General features: G+C 47.6%; 2 protein-coding genes across 2 annotated transcripts; both read right to left on the reverse strand.

The window, feature by feature from the left end:
• Positions 1–736: 736 nt before the first annotated feature.
• On the reverse strand, positions 737–13231 carry LOC115043715 (podocalyxin-like protein 2). The gene is given in 12 exon segments (XM_029502378.1): positions 737–796; positions 885–1049; positions 1647–1826; positions 2092–2153; positions 2243–2399; positions 2524–2598; positions 2669–3108; positions 3207–3405; positions 3879–3991; positions 4170–4308; positions 5420–5748; positions 13201–13231. Coding segments are annotated over 12 exon segments (1950 nt in total).
• Positions 13232–13973: 742 nt separating this feature from the next.
• Positions 13974–20599, reverse strand: LOC115043982 (DNA replication licensing factor mcm2). Its single transcript, XM_029502789.1, has 20 exons — positions 20551–20599; positions 19572–19765; positions 19300–19472; positions 19024–19151; positions 18809–18947; positions 18629–18726; positions 18419–18540; positions 17973–18180; positions 17734–17868; positions 17462–17653; positions 17278–17371; positions 17118–17196; positions 16705–16876; positions 16498–16624; positions 16169–16281; positions 15604–15768; positions 15315–15389; positions 15048–15230; positions 14615–14770; positions 13974–14511 (listed from the first exon to the last, which is right to left on the reverse strand). The coding sequence occupies exons 1-20, from the start codon at positions 20554–20556 to the stop codon at positions 14401–14403; spliced, it is 2670 nt and encodes an 889-aa protein (XP_029358649.1). The 5' UTR covers positions 20557–20599; the 3' UTR covers positions 13974–14400.
• Between the last annotated feature and the right edge of the window lie 256 nt (positions 20600–20855).

The raw sequence follows: 20855 nt of genomic DNA on the forward strand, positions 1-20855 counted from the left end.
GCGGAAAAAAAAGCATATTAGGCAAACAGCACGTAAGTATATTGATCACATGACTTGTTGTAGATTTGCGGCAAACAGCCTCAGCAGGTACAACCATTCCTATAAGCAAAATAGAGATATTTCAATCACTTTATGTAATACATTTAACATGATGCAGCATTTTAACAACGATAGTCACGATTTCCAAAAGGATTTCATAAAGTGCCAAAACTTGCTACAGGCCAAGCTTCCTGTTGGAAAGATGAGGAGGAGTCATTGGGGTAAAAACCACTGACCACCAGGATTCTTTTAGGCTCCTGCTCCAGTCAGGACCAAAATCAGCTTCACTGCTTTACATTCAAGCTTTTAATGTGGAACAAAAGCTGCTTTATGCTTTGATTTGTCTCATATTCGAATTGTCTTGTTTAGCCACGTTGCTAAAAGCTAAAAGCATAAGGCACGCTAACAGGTGTGTTTATGGAGTGACATTTTCTGGGCCTTGATAAAATGGGTGACACATTAGCAGTAAATCTATTGTCTTCTCATGGATTCACGTATATGATGTTTACCCTGCCATCTAAAATGATAGCAGTGACTCCTCCCCCTCCTCAACCCCAGCTCGACTCTGATTGGACAATGCATCTGTCACTCAGGTGTAACCTCTTCCCATCTCCTGAAAACATTCTGCCATCTTCTCCTTCGTCCACTTAACCTCCATTAGATGCCCATCACCCGTGACCTTTCACCTCTTCGTCCATCAGAGATGTGTGTCCTGCTCCTCTTCCTCCTCTTCAGTCGCAGCTTGATTCACAAACACCTGAAAAGACAAAATGAGACGAGGCCTTACACTGTTACTGAGAACGCACACACAGACACACACACATCCACTCAGATCATCCTATCACCTGCCAGCGACTGCCGTCCTCCCTGCCCCCCTCTCCTCCGCCCCCGGCCAGCCCGTTGGTGCTCGGCTTCTTCTCCTGCATTTCGGGTTGGGGGTCGTTGGTCACGTCCAGCATGGGGTTGTCGTGGCAACCGTTTTCCACGAAGTGAAGCTCCTCGGCACGAAACTGCAAGGCGAAGTAAAAACAATCCCCTTTTATTAGACGACAGAAGTTACAGCCCAGTTCTCTTTTAGCTCTATGTTTGGCCTCCTCCGGCTCCACCACAGGTCAGCCAGGTCAGACAGCACACACAGGGCAATGAGTGTGACTCCTAACAGATAACAGCTCACTGCTGATTGGCTGATAAAACTTTGGAGGTATTTATCGATCACCCATTAACCTCCACATCAGAACAGCAGCTTCTCTTCCTGTGGAAAGATGCTGAAGCATAAACTTCCTCTGACAGCTGATCCATCAGTCGATGTAGAGAGCTAAAAGGAGTAAAGCTCTATATTGTGCAGTCCTTCGAAACCACCTGCCCCCACCAGTCTGACTGACTGCAGTCCAGTACAACGAAAAGTGTGTCCTGATTCATGATTCAAATGACAACAGATGCATCGAATCAAATCTTTAAGATCAGAGTCATCTGATCCGGCTCACTCTGCTCGGAGATCACATTTAAATTCATATTTATTCTTTTCAGACGAACCGGACTGGAGCTCAGTGACTTTTGGTTTGTTCCTGAAGTTAGGTCATGTTTTTTAGAGACGCGTCGTCACCAACCGTGGTCTTGGTCGCAGGCAGCCGTCTCTGCCAGCAGATGTAGATGAATCCAGATGTGATGATGACCATGCACACGGAGCCGATGATCACCAGGACCACAAACAGCTTCCCGTAGTCGCTGCGTGTTTGACTGGGCCGAGACTGACAGCTGCTGGCTGCGCTGTAGTTCTGGATACCGACCTGAGGTGGCGCACAAACACACACACATCACATTTCCTCATGACATCATTAAGACCAATTAGACCTCAGATCATCAGCTGGTTCAACCTTTTTCTCTTAGTATGAACCTAGTTTTTATACGTTTTTGTATTTCCAGTTGATGCTGTTGTTCATTTTTTATTTATGTGTCTGTGTGTTTGTCTTTTGTGTCTTTGTTCAATAAAACCAAATATTTGTGATTATTATGGAAAGCTTATATCAGAGAAGAGGAGAAAGCGGCTGTGACCTTATTCAGACTCTTCCTGATCTGTCCCAGCATCATCAGCACCTCCTTGGTCGTGATCACGCCTGCAAGACACAACAGAGGGCAGCAATTTACACAGTTACACCTGAAATCCACCCAGAGTTTTACTGTGAGAGAGCGTGTGTGTGTTCACCCTGTTCAGACGCCACGTTCATCAGCAGCTGGTGTTGCTGGTGTGTCGGCTTGCTGAGGTAGAGTACCCATGATCCCTCAGGGCTGTTCATTCTGCGAGCAAATACTTCTTCCATGATCTTCAGCAAGCGAACGCCATGATTGACACGAAACTCTTCCTGTGTTCACACACACAGTTAAGAAAGCTCCAGTCTGTTAAAGGACCGAGGACTCGCTGTCTTGCCCCACTGGATGCTCAGTGAGCAGCTGTTAACGCAGCCCTTTTCATTTCTTTGTACTTACACAGTTGAAGTTGTGCATCAGGTTGAGGACGATGTATCCTCGTCCGGTCAGTTCGCTCCAGTCGACACACACCACCTGAGAGAAAACAGCTGTAACTACGGTCGGACTGTGAGGAGGACGTCTGTCCTCTCAGCTCTTACTGTACCTGCTGCGCCTGCAGCAGCTCGTCAACGTCGCTGGCCGGTGGGACCGCCCCTGTCACCCCGCGGCCGCTGCCGACCTTTGACCTGTGAGCCGGCAGGGGTGAGGTCTTCTCCAGCCCATCCCAGGTGAAGCTGGTCGGGGGGGGCTCTGTGGTGAGAGGGACGACGTGTCTTGTCCTCTGTCCCTCCGTCTCTGCAGCAGGAGAATCTGTTTACAGTGACGTGATTCATCTGAGCGTGACGCCAACCGTTCCCATCGCCGCCAACTCACCTTTCAGTTTGTGTTGCGCGTCGTTTCCCTCCACGCTGGGCTGCAGAGGCTCTCTGCTGGGAGCCATGCCGATCTCTGGGACGGTCGGGTTCTGGCTGAATTCACCTGTGTGGGCTAGTCCAGCGTCCTCCTCCTCCTCCTCCCTCCGGCGACCTTCATCCTCTGTCTCATCTGCAGTGACACACAACAAGGTCAAACTTGACAAAAGCTAAAGTTAACAAAATGCACCAAAAACACCAACAAGCCCCAGACTTGTGAATTTAAAATACCTTTGGTGTAACTTCCCAGCAGCCCAAAGTCGGTGCCGGTGTCGGTCTCCGGGGTGGCGGTCCCTGCGGCGTCGCCTCCATCCGCAGCAGAAGAAGTTGTTCTGACCGTCATGATGGAGGAGTGAAGGAGTCCGTATCCGCTGGACTGAGCGTCTTCCTCCGCCTCAGCCTCCAACAGCTCTCTCTCTGTGGGCCCCACCTGAACGACAGGTAATCAGGTCACATCCAAATCCATCCCATAATAACTCCGCTTCACCTTCAAACACAGTAAAAGCTTTATGCATTTCTATGGAGCTGCAGGTGAAAAGGAGGCACGTCACTAAACAGGATATTTTTGTGTTTTTGTGTTTGTTTGTAGCAGGAATGATGAGAAATGTTCAGACTCAAACTTCAGTCCGGATGAAATCTGATTCATTATAATCCAATTACAGTCCAACTGCAGCTGACTGTGTTCCTGCTCGTTACTCTTTTCTTCAGTAATTTATTGATTTTTGTGTGAGGAAGTTTCTGACGCTGCTGGACAATCTGAATATCAGAAGACGGACAGTTCAGAGTCTCCTGTTCTCAGTTTACAGCCGGAAGAACAGAAGTGTTATTTTGGTTATATCTGAGGATTAAAAAAACATTCTGGACAAACTGATTTCTGAGTCAGATGAAGCGCTCCGTCCTCACCTCCAGGACGGGAGGAGCACGATGCTCCTGCAGCCCAGAGTCAGGCACCTCGGCCGGGGGGGGTGTACTGCCGCGCTGCTCAGAGCTGGAGGGGTGAAAAAACGGGCTGTAACCTGTGAGACACAAAGACACACATCAGAAACACATCTGTGTGATGGCTCTGTCAGGAAAATCATTGCCACTAACCAATCAGAGCGTCCAGATCCGGCGTAGTGCGATTGGCCTCCAAGGCGTCTGGATCGTCCCTCCCTCCCTTCCTCTCCTCCTCCTCCTCGTCTCCTCCTCTCCTCTCTCTGTCCTCCATGTCTGTCCCATAGAAGCCTGAGGCCTCCTGGGAGGCATCGCCAGCTCCTGGCCTATTAAAGAGCTCCGTCTCCGGGTCGCTGACGTATCGGGCGGAGTCCTGGGGAGTCACCAGATGAACCATACGCTGAAATCAGAGAGACAATTGGACAGACTGAGACAATTGGACAGACTGAGATAGTTGGACAGACTAAAACAATTGGACAGACTGAGACGATTGGACAGACTGAGATAGTTGGACAGACTGAGACGATTGGACAGACTGAGATAGTTGGACAAACTGAGACGATTGGACAGACTGAGACAATTGGACAGACTGAGATAGTTGGACAAACTGAGACGATTGGACAGACTGAGATAGTTGGACAAACTGAGACGATTGGACAGACTGAGACGATTGGACAGACTGAGATGGTTGGACAAACTGAGACGATTGGACAGACTGAGATAGTTGGACAGACTAAAACGACTGGACAGACTGAGATAGTTGGACAGACTGAGACGACTGGACAGACTGAGATAGTTGGACAGACTGAGACGACTGGACAGACTGAGATAGTTGGACAGACTAAAACGACTGGACAGACTGAGATAGTTGGACAGACTGAGACGACTGGACAGACTGAGACGACTGGACAGACTAAAACGATTGGACAGACTGAGACGATTGGACAGACTGAGATAGTTGGACAGACTGAAACGATTGGACAGACTGAGATAGTTGGACAGACTGAGATAGTTGGACAGACTGAAACGATTGGACAGACTGAGACGATTGGACAGACTGAGATAGTTGAACAGACTGAGACAACTGGACAGACTGAGATAGTTGGACAGACTAAAACGATTGGACAGACTGAGACGACTGGACAGACTGAGATAGTTGGACAGACTGAGACGATTGGACAGACTGAGATAGTTGGACAGACTAAAACGACTGGACAGACTGAGATAGTTGGACAGACTGAGACGACTGGACAGACTGAGACGACTGGACAGACTAAAACGATTGGACAGACTGAGGTAGTTGGACAGACTAAAACGATTGGACAGACTGAGACGATTGGACAGACTGAGACAACGACGAGCACACTCTAAATTCCAACACTGATTTACTGACGTGTCGGGAATATCCTTCTATGACTGTTCGATTTCTACGGATGGTTTCTCCTTCGTCATGCTCTGATGTGGCGAACATCTCTGCTCGTTCACTTTACCGCCTTTAAACTGACCCTCACCTCCATCTCCTCCTCCACATCCAGGTTTTGGTCAGCGGCGGGGGCGGTCCTGGGTCTGTCCTGACTGACGGGGGACGGCGGGTTTGACTGAGAGGCGTTGGTCTGGGCCTGGGAACGGGAGAGAACCTCGGGCCGGCCCATGTCGTGCACCAGGTGCGGCTGGGCTCGCACCAACTCGTGGACCGAGCTGCGCTTGGTCCTGACTGATTCCTGGATGAAGTGAGGCAGGGCTGGGCTTCCTTCCTGGAACTGACGCTCAGCAGCAGGACGGACAGGAATGACCCGCTGAGACAAAGCCAGTCTGGAGGCGTCACAGCTGGCAACAAGAGCTGCAGGAGGGAGAGCAGAAACACTCGACTGTCAACGTGAAACCTCCAGAGACTGAATGAATGAAACAAAAACGTTTGTTACCAATAAACCAACAACAACAACAAAAACAGGGAAACACACTGCAGCTCGGTTCGTCTGGTCTGAAGACAGAAGTCTGTCTGCCTTCAACAGTTGAGTCATTCGTTTCCTGGTAAAACTCTGACGTCTCCACAGCTGCAGCAGTCTCACAGCCGTCTGTCAAACTCACTCCTTCATTCATTAATTCACTCCTTCATTCATTAATTCACTCATTCACTCATTAATTCACTCATTCATTCATTAATTCACTCCTTCATTCATTAATTCACTCATTCATTCATTAATTCACTCCTTCACTCATTAATTCACTCCTTCATTCATTAATTCACTCATTCATTCATTAATTCACTCATTCACTCATTCATTCATTAATTCACTCCTTCATTCATTAATTCACTCATTCATTCATTAATTCACTCCTTCATTCATTAATTCACTCATTCACTCATTAATTCACTCCTTCATTCATTAATTCACTCCTTCATTCATTAATTCACTCATTCATTCATTAATTCACTCCTTCATTCATTAATTCACTCCTTCATTCATTAATTCACTCCTTCACTCATTAATTCACTCCTTCATTCATTAATTCACTCATTCATTCATTAATTCACTCCTTCATTCATTAATTCACTCACTCACTCACTCACTCATTCACTCACTCACTCACTCATTCACTCACTCACTCATTCACTCACTCACTCACTCACTCACTCACTCACTCACTCACTCACTCACTCACTCACTCACAGCTGCATTCACATTTCTTCATGCAGACCTCATAAAGCCTAAGAAAACATTTACTGATGCTTTGTATATCAATGTTTTTTCCCCAACCTGGCAACCAAACGTTGTAATGAGACGTTTTTCATGTCTGACTTCATGTTAAATTTTATAACTATCCAAATGTTTTATGAAGAAATCATAATCCTGCCGACTCTTCTGCAGCCGTCTCTGAATATTTTGGTCATGCTGTGTGAACGTAGATGGGAAAAATGTGAGCATGACATCAATCTTTTTTTTTTATTCATAATATTCATGCTCTTCTGGCTGTTAAAAAAACACAATATCCCATAATCCCTCCAGATTTGCTGAACATCACGTAGGACGTAACAGAAGGAGGATGACTGGACGCCGTTGGCCCGTATCCCATGGTGCACTCTGTCTGGGCCCACAGATGGCTGTCTGACCTCAGAGCTGACTGAGCAGATTATCTGATCAGACCCAATAAGCCTGAAACACGAGAGCCTGTTTCAGTTTCTGTCCTCTGAACCCCAAAACCTTCGCTGCTAAACAAGTCCAGCACCTTCTCCTGCCCAGAACCGGGTCAAGTCTGAGGAGTCACAATGAGCCAACAAAAAAAAAGCCCAAAACAAACAGAGCTGCAGAAACAGGCCAGAGTCCAGATCAGGTCCGTCCACATCCTCCTCCTAATTTGGCTTCTTCTGGTTTCAAAAACCAAAATGGCTGAAAGAAAAATATCAAACTGGAAGCTTCAAAATGGCGGCTCACAAAGAGCGAAGCTCGAATAGTTCAAAAAACTAAAGATAGAAAAACACAGAAAGTCAAGAGCTTTAATTAAAGTCATGAGCTGATTAAATCACAACATGACGATCTGCTGGGACAGAAAGTTCACCTTTAAAAAGAACGCACTGTCGAAAAAACCAGCAGCATCAAACGTCCTCTCTGTGGAGGACCGGCCGAGCCAGCAGAACTGAAGGAGGACAGATACAGGAGGACAGATACAGGAGGACAAGGTACAGGAGGAGGACAGATACAGGAGGACAGATACAGGAGGAGGACAGATACAGGAGGACAGATAAAGGAGGACAAGGTACAGGAGGAGGACAGATACAGGAGGACAGATACAGGAGGACAGATACAGGAGGACAAGGTACAGGAGGACAAGGTACAGGAGGACAGATACAGGAGGAGGACAGATACAGGAGGACAAGGTACAGGAGGACAGATACAGGAGGACAGATAAAGGAGGACAAGGTACAGGAGGACAGATACAGGAGGACAGATAAAGGAGGACAGATAAAGGAGGACAGATACAGGAGGACAGATACAGGAGGACAGATAAAGGAGGACAGATACAGGAGGACAGATACAGGAGGAGGACAGATACAGGAGGAGGACAGATACAGGAGGACAGATACAGGAGGACAAGGTACAGGAGGACAGATACAGGAGGACAGATAAAGGAGGACAAGGTACAGGAGGAGGACAGATACAGGAGGACAGATACAGGAGGAGGACAGATACAGGAGGACAGATACAGGAGGAGGACAGATACAGGAGGACAGATACAGGAGGACAGATAAAGGAGGACAGATACAGGAGGACAGATACAGGAGGACAGATAAAGGAGGACAAGGTACAGGAGGACAGGTACAGGAGGACAGATACAGGAGGACAGATACAGGAGGACAGATACAGGAGGAGGACAGATACAGGAGGACAAGGTACAGGAGGAGGACAGATACAGGAGGACAGATACAGGAGGACAGATAAAGGAGGACAGGTACAGGAGGACAGGTACAGGAGGACAGATACAGGAGGACAGATACAGGAGGAGGACAGATACAGGAGGACAGATACAGGAGGACAGATAAAGGAGGACAGATACAGGAGGAGGACAGATAAAGGAGGACAGATACAGGAGGACAGATACAGGAGGACAGATACAGGAGGACAGATCAAGGAGGACAAGATACAGGAGGACAGACACAGGAGGAGGACAGATACAGGAGGAGGACAGATACAGGAGGACAGATACAGGAGGACAAGATACAGGAGGACAGATACAGGAGGACAGATACAGGAGGACAGATAAAGGAGGACAAGATACAGGAGGACAGATACAGGAGGAGGACAGATACAGGAGGAGGACAGATACAGGAGGACAGATACAGGAGGACAAGATACAGGAGGACAGATACAGGAGGACAGATAAAGGAGGACAGATACAGGAGGACAGATACAGGAGGACAGATAAAGGAGGACAGATACAGGAGGACAGATAAAGGAGGACACATACAGGAGGAGGACAGATACAGGAGGACAGATACAGGAGGACAAGGTACAGGAGGACAGATACAGGAGGACAGATAAAGGAGGACAAGGTACAGGAGGACAGATAGAGGAGGACAGATACAGGAGGACAGATAAAGGAGGACAAGGTACAGGAGGACAGGTACAGGAGGACAGATACAGGAGGACAGATACAGGAGGAGGACAGATACAGGAGGACAGATACAGGAGGACAGATAAAGGAGGACAAGGTACAGGAGGACAGGTACAGGAGGACAGATACAGGAGGACAGATACAGGAGGACAGATACAGGAGGACAGATACAGGAGGACAGATAAAGGAGGACAAGGTACAGGAGGACAGATACAGGAGGACAAGATACAGGAGGACAGATACAGGAGGACAGATACAGGAGGAGGACAGATACAGGAGGACAGATACAGGAGGAGGACAGATACAGGAGGACAGATACAGGAGGACAGATACAGGAGGACAGATAAAGGAGGACAGATAAAGGAGGACAGATACAGGAGGACAGATACAGGAGGACAGATAAAGGAGGACAAGGTACAGGAGGACAGATACAGGAGGACAAGATACAGGAGGACAGATACAGGAGGACAGATCAAGGAGGACAAGATACAGGAGGACAGACACAGGAGGAGGACAGATACAGGAGGAGGACAGATACAGGAGGACAGATACAGGAGGACAAGATACAGGAGGACAGATACAGGAGGACAGATAAAGGAGGACAGATACAGGAGGACAGATACAAGAGGACAGATACAGGAGGAGGACAGATACAGGAGGACAGATACAGGAGGACAAGGTACAGGAGGACAGATACAGGAGGACAGATAAAGGAGGACAAGGTACAGGAGGACAGATAGAGGAGGACAGATACAGGAGGACAGATAAAGGAGGACAAGGTACAGGAGGACAGATAGAGGAGGACAAGGTACAGGAGGACAGATAAAGGAGGACAGATACAGGAGGACAGATAAAGGAGGACACATACAGGAGGAGGACAGATACAGGAGGACAGATACAGGAGGACAAGGTACAGGAGGACAGATAAAGGAGGACAAGGTACAGGAGGACAGATAGAGGAGGACAGATACAGGAGGACAGATACAGGAGGAGGACAGATACAGGAGGACAGATAAAGGAGGACAAGGTACAGGAGGACAGATAGAGGAGGACAAGGAACAGTAGGACAGATACAGGAGGAGGACAGATAAAGGAGGACAAGGTACAGGAGGACAGATACAGGAGGACAGATAGAGGAGGACAAGGTACAGGAGGACAGATACAGGAGGACAGATACAGGAGGACAGATACAGGAGGACAGATACCAGATACAGGAGGACAGATACAGGAGGGACAGATACCAGATACAGGAGGACAAGATACAGGAGGACAGATACAGAAGGAGGACAGATAGAGGAGGACAAGGTACAGGAGGACAGATACAGGAGGACAGATACCAGATACAGGAGGACAGATACAGGAGGACAGATACAGAAGGAGGACAGATACAGGAGGACAGATAGAGGAGGACAAGGAACAGTAGGACAGATACAGGAGGAGGACAGATACAGGAGGAGGACAGATAAAGGAGGACAAGGTACAGGAGGACAGATACAGGAGGAGGACAGATACAGGAGGAGGACAGATAAAGGAGGACAAGGTACAGGAGGACAGATACAGAAGGAGGACAGATAGAGGAGGACAAGGTACAGGAGGACAGATACAGGAGGACAGATACAGGAGGAGGACAGATACAGGAGGAGGACAGATAAAGGAGGACAAGGTACAGGAGGACAGATACAGAAGGAGGACAGATAGAGGAGGACAAGGTACAGGAGGACAGATACAGGAGGACAGATACAGGAGGACAAGGTACAGGAGGACAGATACAGGAGGACAGATACAGGAGGACAGATACAGGAGGAGGACAGATAAAGGAGGACAAGGTACAGGAGGACAGATACAGGAGGAGGACAGATAAAGGAGGACAAGGTACAGGAGGACAGATACAGAAGGAGGACAGATAGAGGAGGACAAGGTACAGTAGGACAGATACAGGAGGAGGACAGATAAAGGAGGACAAGGTACAGGAGGACAGATACAGGAGGAGGACAGATAAAGGAGGACAAGGTACAGGAGGACAGATACAGGAGGAGGACAGATACAGGAGGACAGATACAGAAGGAGGACAGATAGAGGAGGACAAGGTACAGGAGGACAGGTACAGGAGGACAGATAGAGGAGGACAAGGTACAGGAGGACAGATACAGGAGGACAGATACAGGAGGAGGACAGATAAAGGAGGACAAGGTACAGGAGGACAGATACAGGAGGACAGATACAGGAGGACAGATACAGGAGGAGGACAGATAAAGGAGGACAAGGTACAGGAGGACAGATACAGAAGGAGGACAGATAGAGGAGGACAAGGTACAGTAGGACAGATACAGGAGGACAGATACAGGAGGACAGATAAAGGAGGACAGGAGGACTGCGGGCGTCAGCCTGCCATGACATCACACATCAGTTTGAGAGCCGCCATTTTGAAGCTCCAGTCTGAAGTTTAGTCATCAACCATTTTAGATTTCTTTACCGGCAGAAACCCGATTTAAAGGAGAAGGTGAATCTGACCTGCTCTGCTCCTGATTGGATGGTTCAGTCTGTCAGTAGCAGTCGGGTTAGGGTTAGGGTTAGCTGTAGCCCCGCCCCCCAGCCCCTCCCCTTTCCCTCTAAATGAACATCATGTCGTATTTCATGTCGAGACCAGAAACTCATCAGGGAGGAGGAGGGACATTTTCCCATAGACTTCAGTACAGTCTGACCGCCCTCACAGGCCCCTGATGTTCATGAATGGTTGCAGGTTCAGGTTTCTGTCTGCAGCCAGCCGGACGGACGGAGCTGCTGCTGTGGGGGGTGCCCTCCAAAGGTCATCACACCACAACGAACCTCAGAGCAGACCCACAAAAACCCACACAATGTGTGCAGAGAGGAGGGGGTCCATTTTTATCGGTCAGAGGTGAAAGCAGCTGAAGGAAAAACCACATTCTGGGTTTCAAACATTTTTGTGATGGCTCATCAAACATGTGAAACAGATTAACCTTCTAATGGAAACTTCCCTTCTGATAGAGAGCAGAAATAAAAACTGACAGCAACGTTAGCTGCATTTCTGAGTCATTAACAAACATCCTGCTTCTCATTTTCAGTCGTTGTTTTACGTGAATATTTGGACAGATGTTGAATGTTTTCGACGTCTCGTCTGCTCATTAAAATAAAGTTGACATTTAGAAAATCACTGAAAATCCTCAGTTTCATTTCACAGTAAAATCTGATGGTTCAGCTTCTTTTCCTCATTTTGGGTACAATATGTTCTTCATGCTTTAACACCCCAGATCAGCTTAGGCTGGGACCCTAAATCCACCAAATCCCCCTCATGCTGCAGGAAGGTCGTCCCTGTTTTATCTTTAAAACATCAAATACGTCCTCATGAACGAGGAGTCTGCAGACGCAGACAGACTCACAAAAACACACCAGAACAACACAACTTCAGAGGCACTAACGCACTCAACCATTGTGCAGCTGTTGGGATGAATTATTTTTATTATATCTATAAAAAAAGACAGCAAACAGAAAAAAAAAACAACTTTAACAGCAAATCTTCACCCTTTTCTGACATGTAAATAAAAAAACTCAATGCTGCTCTGATTTGATAACTGACCGTCCTGTTTCTGTCATTTGAAGGTTTGTTGTTTTTCTGTTGTATTGTAATGTTTGTTGTTTGTTTCAGATTTTTTTGAACAGTTGATCTGAAACAAGGAAGTTTTTTAAGGTTGTACAAGTCTGAACCATCGAAGAGCCGATTTTAATGACAATGCAGAAAAACGCTGTGATGATGGAGGAAAATTATTTTAGATGCCTGGCAGTGTGTGTGTGTGTGTGTGTGTCAGACACCGCAGTGTGTGTTCCTCCCACACGGTGCCTGTCTGTGAATCCACTTTCAGAATTTAACCTGAACGCTTCATGAAAAAGGAAAAAGCAGGTCCCTGAATGCAGCGCTGGTTCCACCCTGATTCACAACATCACTGTTCACAAACACAACACGAACACAACATCACTGCTGCTGCAGCACTGGACTCAGTGGGGACTCGAACACTCATCTGACCGTCCTGTTTTCGAACTCTTTCATTTTTCTGGACTGGATTTTCTAAAAAGAAAAACACGAAACCAAGCCAAACGAAGCCCCTGTGCTCTTATTTTGAAATGTGTGTGTGTGTTTGTGTTGAGCTGAAATGAACACACTCACCGATCAGACTGATGTGGATCAGAACCGGCATGTCTGCTGCAGTGTTCGGTGTCCGTCCTCCTGGATCTGGATCTGGGTCTGTCGGGTTTCTGGATGTGGAGCCGGATCCTGATCAGGGAGACCCGGAGCTCATGGCCGCCTGTCGGGGCTGCTGTCTGCAGTGTCCTGGTCCTGGTCCCGGTCCTGGTCCTGGTACCGGTCCGGGTCTCTGATGCTGCTGCAGCAGACCTGAAATAACCGCCAGCTGCCGTCGTTCCGCATCAGACCACCAGAGGGCGCACCGAACCGGAGCTACGTTCAGGGGCTGCTCGGACATTATAACACCACAAAAAAAAAAAAAAAAAAAAAAAATCCAAAGAAAATAAAGTAAACAAACCCAAAACCCGAAGGCCTTCTGCATGATTAAAAACTGTTAAATATGTTAAAACCATTAAAGTTTGATCAGTTTATTTTGAGCTTTTCATTAATTTGGTCAAAATTGGAGAATATAAAAGCTAATTTAATACTTTAAGTTTACATGTATAAATTCAAAACTTTTCTTAAAACACCAGAGGAAATTTTAACCCTTTTAGGACCACATTAAGATTTTGTTTTTCTTCATCTTTAAACTTTCTTCCAGATTGTTTATAAATTGAAGATGGCCGACGGTGTGATTGTTAACAGATCACTTCAGTGTTTTAAGGTTCATCATCTGGAGACTGTGATGAGGCATTCAGGTGGATAAAATTAAATCAGTTTATGAGCCAAAGTGCGCAAACAAACAGGCTGTTTAACAAATACAAGTTTAATATCAAAACAGATCAACAATCCAACATCAAGCCAACACAACAGTAGAAACATCAAATGGGTTTTTGTTTTTTTGCTTTACCACATTTTAACATTTTCTTCCATCACTTCTGGCGCCGACACAAACATGTACATCTATTTACAATCAGCCTCATCTGAGCGACGACTGACGACACCGCAGTGATGACATCAAGTATAAACAGGAAGTGACACTGACTTTGTGAATCTACAAAATAAACCTCTGGAAACATCAGCAGAGCCGCCGCAGACCAGCACCATCAGTCGGCCGCCGACCTTCTGCTACTGATGAAGATCAAATTCACATCCAGATCAGTTTAGACCTGAAAAGTTCATGAAGTTTTACTACGGGGGAGGAGGAAGAGGACGAGGACGTGTGGCGGGGGAGGGCAGGTCCTAGAACTGCTGCAGGATCAGCTTCTTCTTGCCGTCATGGCTGAACTTGTTGGAGCGGAAAAGGTCGCTGTCATAGAACGCCGTTAGGTTGTGGATGTTGATCTGTCGCGCCTGCAGGAGGAAGAGGAGGAAACAAGATGAAGATGATTAGAAAAAGTCAGTGCGTTTCCCTTGAACGCTCCGCAGAAACGAAAACACGGCGAGGCCTCGTCACCTTGTCCTGCAGGTCTTTCTCCGCGACCTCGATGGAGTCGTTCTGAACGCCGTAGCGGTTCCTCTGATAGGCCACCTGCTCAGCCACCAGCTGTTTGAGGATGAAGAGCAGCAGCTCATTGTTGTCTCTGCGGAAGGCGAGATATCGAGCGAAGGTCTGGAGACAGACACAAAAACAACTTCATGAACATCAGCGCAGCAAAAACCAGAGAGCTTCACCTGCTCTCGCTAGGAGGCAGAAAATCAAACCAAAGGTCTTCATCATGTGGAGTTGATTGGGGGAAAAAAAAAAATAAAAAATCAGCTCCAAATATCTGTCAACACAAACTCAGAAACATATAGGACTGATCCAGAGACTCTGATTGGCCGTGAGGTCACCCACTTGAGCCAATAGGAGCGTCCAATAGAGACCTGACTATTAAAAATAGACAAACCTTCCTCATGCTCCTCATCACGCTGAACTTCTGCGTGTCGATGAAGCTCTCTAACATGACCCTGATGGCCATGTTGACGTCGTCCTCCAGCACGTAGTCCCTCAGATGCATCTTGGCGTGAGCCTCGGCCATGCGGATCATGGACTCGATGTGGCGGACTGTGATGGGGATGCTGCCTGTGGCCTGAGAGCGACATTGGACCGACATTGAAAAGCTGCAGAAAACAACTGGAGGATGTCTGAACACGTTTCACTTTGGAGGACTCACCATGGACTCCTTACGGAGGTCGCTGTAGATGCGAGCCACCTTGTCTTGATCCATCTGGTTCAGTTTGGGATGAATCTGCACATAAAGAATAAAAATCTATCTTCAAATATCAATAAACCTGATCCAGCGTAATTTTTCCACTCAGAAGCTTCTCAGCTCATCGACTAAAGTAGACTTCAGCCTCTAAACTGAAAAAGTTGTTTTCTATCATGAAGAAGGTTCAACAGCAGGTTTCTGATATTTAATGCGATGCTGGTGAGACAGGAAGTGTCTCAGGGCGTGTTCGTACCCGCTCCTTGGCGTAGATGATGTACTTTCTGAGCAGCTCCTGGGGAATCGGCGGCACGTCGGATGAGTTGGGCAGGACAACCTCTTCCAAGGCCACGCCCCCTTCCCTGTGGCTGGGGTGGTGTTTGATGTGGGAGCTGACCACGAAACGCGCCAACATCTCGTCCTGGTCGGCAGGAAAAAAGAGCCAATCAACAAAAAGGAAATAAGTTTGATAGCCATTTAACTTTATTAAACTCAACCTCAAATCTTCTGTTGAAAAGATTAAAAAATAAATAGGATTTATCTGGTGTGGGGCTGAAATTTAATTATGAGTCAGTTTGTTTCATGGCAGTAAATATGTTTTCACTTTTTTTCTGATGAGAAATATGAAGTACGTATAAAAAAAAAAAAAAAAAAAAAAAAAAAAATCATCTCATTAATGTGTTCAACTTTTCTTTGGTTATTCTGCTTTTATCAGTAAAAGAAGGAAACATTCAGAGTGTTTTAGTTAGTTCAGAGAACAGAGTCCGAACTGATCAGACAGAATCAGATGATTTGAATGAGGAGTGTGTGTGGTTGTGTACCTGCACGGGGTCGATGGTGTCTCTGACAACACACAACACGTCAAAACGCGACACGATTGGCTCAGTCAAGTCGACGTTCTCAGCGAAGGTGAGGGAGGGATCATACCTTCCACCTGCAGAAGAAGTTCACCAGTCAGAAGGAGTTCATTCACAGAACGGCTCAATCGTTCCAGACGAGTGTGTTAAAGAGAGGATCGGTTTCCCCACAGCAGCTCAACACATCCCATTCAATTTGAACTGTGAACGTCGATTTTCATGGACAGAAACACTTTGAAATAATCAGCAGTGCTGAATAAAAACACTTGAAACATCTCTCTCGTCTGACGCACCGATGGGGTTGGAGGCGGCGATGACGGTGCACCTGGCCTGCAGCGAGGTGACGATGCCGGCTTTGGAGATGGAGATGCTCTGCTGCTCCATGGCCTCGTGGATGCTGGTCCTGTCGGCGTCGTTCATCTGCAGTACAGAGTCCGTCACACGTCTGCTCTGGGTTTTATTCTAACTTCTGCAGAAACAGATCCAGTCCTGTCTCTCACCTTATCAAACTCGTCGATCAGACAGACGCCGCGGTCGGCCAGCACCAGCGCGCCGGCCTCCAGCGTCCACTCGCGGCTGACTGGGTGTCTCTGGACGTAGGCGGTCAAACCGACGGCCGAAGCGCCCTGACCGGTGGTGAACACGGCACGGCTCGCCACCTTCTCCACGTATCTGCAGAGGAAAGGGTGCCAGGACGATTGTTTTCAGGGGCTCTATTTTAAATCTGCTGATACACTGATCAGTTTATTAGGCACAGGAAGTAGAGAGATGAAAAACACAACAGAAACTTAGCTTTAAACAGACAAAAAGGTATATTTAGTTTTTGTTTCCATATAAATTTATCTATGAATCTGTTTATACATTCACACCGACTATAAACCTGGACTCTGGGTCTTGGTCTCTTGATACATACTTGAGGAACTGGGACTTGGCTGTTCCCGGGTCTCCACACAGCAGGACGTTGATGTCTCCTCGGACTTTATGTTTCCCACCTGGAGGACAGAGAGGGCTGTTTATTCTGAGAGTTTGCGGGGTTCAATCCAGTGGCTGTAATTAAAGGCCAGAGTTCAGACCTGGATTCTTAGGCTCCCCTCCGAACAGCGACAGGGCCAGGGCCCTCTTGATGTCCTCGTGGCCGTAGATGGATGGAGCCATGCTGGCGAAGATCTGAACACAAGACAGAAGCGGTCAGAAAACATCTGTACAGCTGTGATATGGCCTGCAGTGTGGTGGCATCTCATCGCCGTGATCCCTCACCCTCTCTCCGATGCGCTCGTCCTTGGACAGGGCCACGATGGCCTTGACATCCTCGTCCGTCAACTCAGCCACAGCGACGCCCTCGTCCCGTCGGGTGATGTGGTTGGCCAGGATGACAGTGGCAAACACCGGGAAGCCGTTGGACATGTTCAGAGAGCCGTCGTAGTTGTTGTGGTAAATGCCTGTTAGCTCCTGGTGGGGGCGGGGTTACGTCTTAGTCTCATTTTCCATGAGGTTGAAGGATTAAACATTCAAACTAAATTCACACTCACAATCTCGTCTCCAGGCTTGCAGCTGTCCACCAAGTCTGCCAGCAGGATGGCGTCCTTGGAGCGGGGCAGGCGGCCGGCCGCCACCTTCCCCGGGCTCTCCTGGATGGTGATTCTCTGGTAGTTCTGGTAAACCGTCTGCAGAAGGAAGAGAACGGCGTCATCCACCGAGGCCAGGATAAAAATCATGCTGACCAGAGTTCTGTGAGGTCACAGTGTCCTCAGGAGCACAGACAGCTCACCTCCTCCATGTTGATCTCGAAGGGTCCTCGGGACTGACACTCGGGACAGGAGCCAGGCTTCACCTCCTGGTTCTGGGACTGGAAGAAAGGCCCCAGGACAAAGTTACACTTGTTACAGTTGTACTTGATCATGCCGAGCTGGGGGAGCACGCCGGTGCAGCTGCTCACTACGCCGCTGGTCCGGATCAGCTGGTTCAGGTGGAGCTGCCTGAAGAGGAAGAGGAGGAGGAAGAGCTGTCAGAGAGGCTGAATCTGACAATACGGTACAGACTTACATTATTTTAGATAATTTTCACATTTGAAACATTAAGATGGAGCTTCTTCCAACTTTTCCAGAGGAGCAACATTTACTGCAGTTTGTCGGACCAAAACACATAACATTAATTATTTACATAAAATGATAAAATCAACTCTGAATGTCTCAAAGAGATATGCAGAGGACTCACCTGAGGGAGCGGATCTCCTCCACCAGCGGCAGGTTGCAAATGCGGACATGGATCTCGTGAGCGATGCGGTCGTATTTCGGGTACATGGCTAGAACCACCTCCTTCGCTGCCTCATCAAACACCTGAGCACAGACGGAGACGACATTTGGATCAGCTGACAAACAAAACAGCAAGCAAACTAAACCTGAGCAGCACCTGAACTCAACTCACCTTCAACATTTCACTGGGAGCCTCTGGCAGGAAGTAGGCCAGGACGTGTTCTCTGGCAGCCAGATCTTCATAGTTCACCACCAGACTCTCTTTGTTCTCTGGATGCAAAGTTTGGGTTCATTCAGTTAAAACCAGTTCTGAGAGTCCACGACAGAGACTGGTTAGCGTGTCCGCGGTTACCTTTACACATGTCGCTGATCTTCTCCTTGAAGACGTTGTGGCCATTTTCGTCCACGTGTGTCCGCAGGAAGTTCTTGAAGCGGTTGTAGATTTCCAGCCTGGGAGCTGCCATCGACACCCACTCCCTCACAGTGTGGCCCTGCAGAGCGGGAACATGAAGTCAAGAGTCCAGATCCAGCTCAGACACGAGATCACTGCCACGTCGTCACACAAACCTTCATGTCCTCCAGGTTCTCAATGCTCTCAATCATTTCTTCCTCCTCTCCGTCAACGCCCTCCGCTGCTCTCTCAGCAAACCGCCTTCGTCGGGCCGCCGGACGCTCATCATCCTCATCTTCACTGTCTGGATAACAACAAAAACAAAGAACTTATTTTCAAGGGGCCAATTTTGCCAACTTCTTTGGTTTATCCCTCTGGAAGGAGACGAGTAACATTTTAATCAGTAACATTAATAAATGTTGAATTAGCTTAAACAGAGATATCTGACCCACCATAGAGCAGCCCGATCCTCAGTCGTCCGCTGATCCCCTGTTCTCTGTCCCTCTTCCTCATGGCCTCCTCGGCGGCGGCCCGAGCGCCAGGTGACAGCTCTGATAGATCCTCGTCATCCAGGTCCAAACCCTCTTGCTCGTACCGATCCAGTGCTGGGATGGCACGGTAGTCCCTGAGTGAGGAGGAGCATTAATCTGTTTATCTGAAAAAAAAAAAAAAAAAAAACCTCTCGTATTGGAAACTTCCGGGGCGAATCCACCTCCGTCCTCACCTCTCCATCCCGTCCCCGATCAGTTCCTCCCCATCACCATCCTCTTCCTCTTCGTTGGGGAGATGTCCCTCCCCCAGCAGCCCCTCCGACTCATCCTCGAAGGGCGGCAGGTCCCGTCCGGGGCTGGACGTCAGGTCCCCCCTCCTGGAGGCTCGGCTGGGGCTGGTGGCCATGTGAAAGGACTCAGAGGAATCCTATCGAACACACCGGCACTTTAGTCTTTATTTTAAAACATCGCCAAAGTTAACTATGATTTTAGTTTGTTGTTGATGCTCAAACTCTGTTCTGAATTAAACTGATTGTATTATGTTTGTGTTTTTTTCCACCTTTTAGTCTTTTTTGACTGAGCTGGTACCTGCTTTGACATCACTTTCAAAAATAAATCAATGATCCTTTTGTTTCATGATTTATTTCCCAGTTTGTATTTTTAAAAGCAGATGCTTAAGATCAAGGTCCAGTTTCTCACTAAATATACTAAAATATAATTTCTTTCCATTGTTGTTGTACATCTTTTTTGATCTTATGTTAGAGTAACTGATGCAGAGACAGGAAACAGTAATGATAATGTAATAATGTGCAGTTTATGAATTTCTACGTTATTGTTAAAAATGAACATGTTCTTCGTGTTTAGAGGATAAACTGAAGCAGTTTGAGCTTTGGTTCTGTTCAACAGAAGCTCCAAAGCCACATGGCCTTTTCTTTACCAACACAAACAGACTGTTCAAAGTTCAGACTAAAGACTGAGTGTTTTCAGTGTTTTCAGATTTCATCTTTTCACTCGTTTTCGTGTTTTCTGACAGAAACCGGCTGATGTTTAACTCTGTTCGTTCATCTTATCCCCACAGAACAACAAACTCTCATCAGGAATACAAGCAGCAACAAAGAGTCGGTGAATTGTATCTCTGTTGTCAGTTTAGGTCAGAACATTAAAGCAGAGATCGTGTGATTTATCCGTCTTTCTCGGTTTTTATCTACTCACCGCCATCGCTGCTGCTGCTGCTTCTGACTGCTGCTGAAGACGCTTCTTCTTCCGGCCGAGAGTCGCTTTACGCGCGAAACAGCCATGTGACCGCTCAAAGCCCGCGAAAAGTGATGAATATTCAAACGGCGGAGTGACGTCATGCCTCCTGATTGGTCAGAAGGCGGGGACTGAGAGGAAAGGCAGTTCGGTTCATTCGCGCCCTTTGGAAGCCTCGCGCGGCCCGTAGTCAAGGCAACGTCCGGGAATCAAACCTGCGCGCGCTGCATTCTCGTCGGATTGGAATCCAACAGGACGATAATAAA

The sequence above is a fragment of the Echeneis naucrates genome, chromosome 5, assembly GCF_900963305.1.
Source record: "Echeneis naucrates chromosome 5, fEcheNa1.1, whole genome shotgun sequence".
NCBI classification, from domain to species: domain Eukaryota; kingdom Metazoa; phylum Chordata; class Actinopteri; order Carangiformes; family Echeneidae; genus Echeneis; species Echeneis naucrates.

Bases quoted from the DNA above. Each gene is read 5' to 3' on its own strand.
- LOC115043982 (XM_029502789.1), bottom strand. The intron at 15,231-15,314 runs GTGAGTCCTCCA...TGTCGCTCTCAG, and splicing joins ACCTCCGTAAGGAGTCCATG to GCCACAGGCAGCATCCCCAT. The intron at 14,771-15,047 runs GTTTGTCTATTT...GTCTGTCTCCAG, and splicing joins TGATGAGGAGCATGAGGAAG to ACCTTCGCTCGATATCTCGC.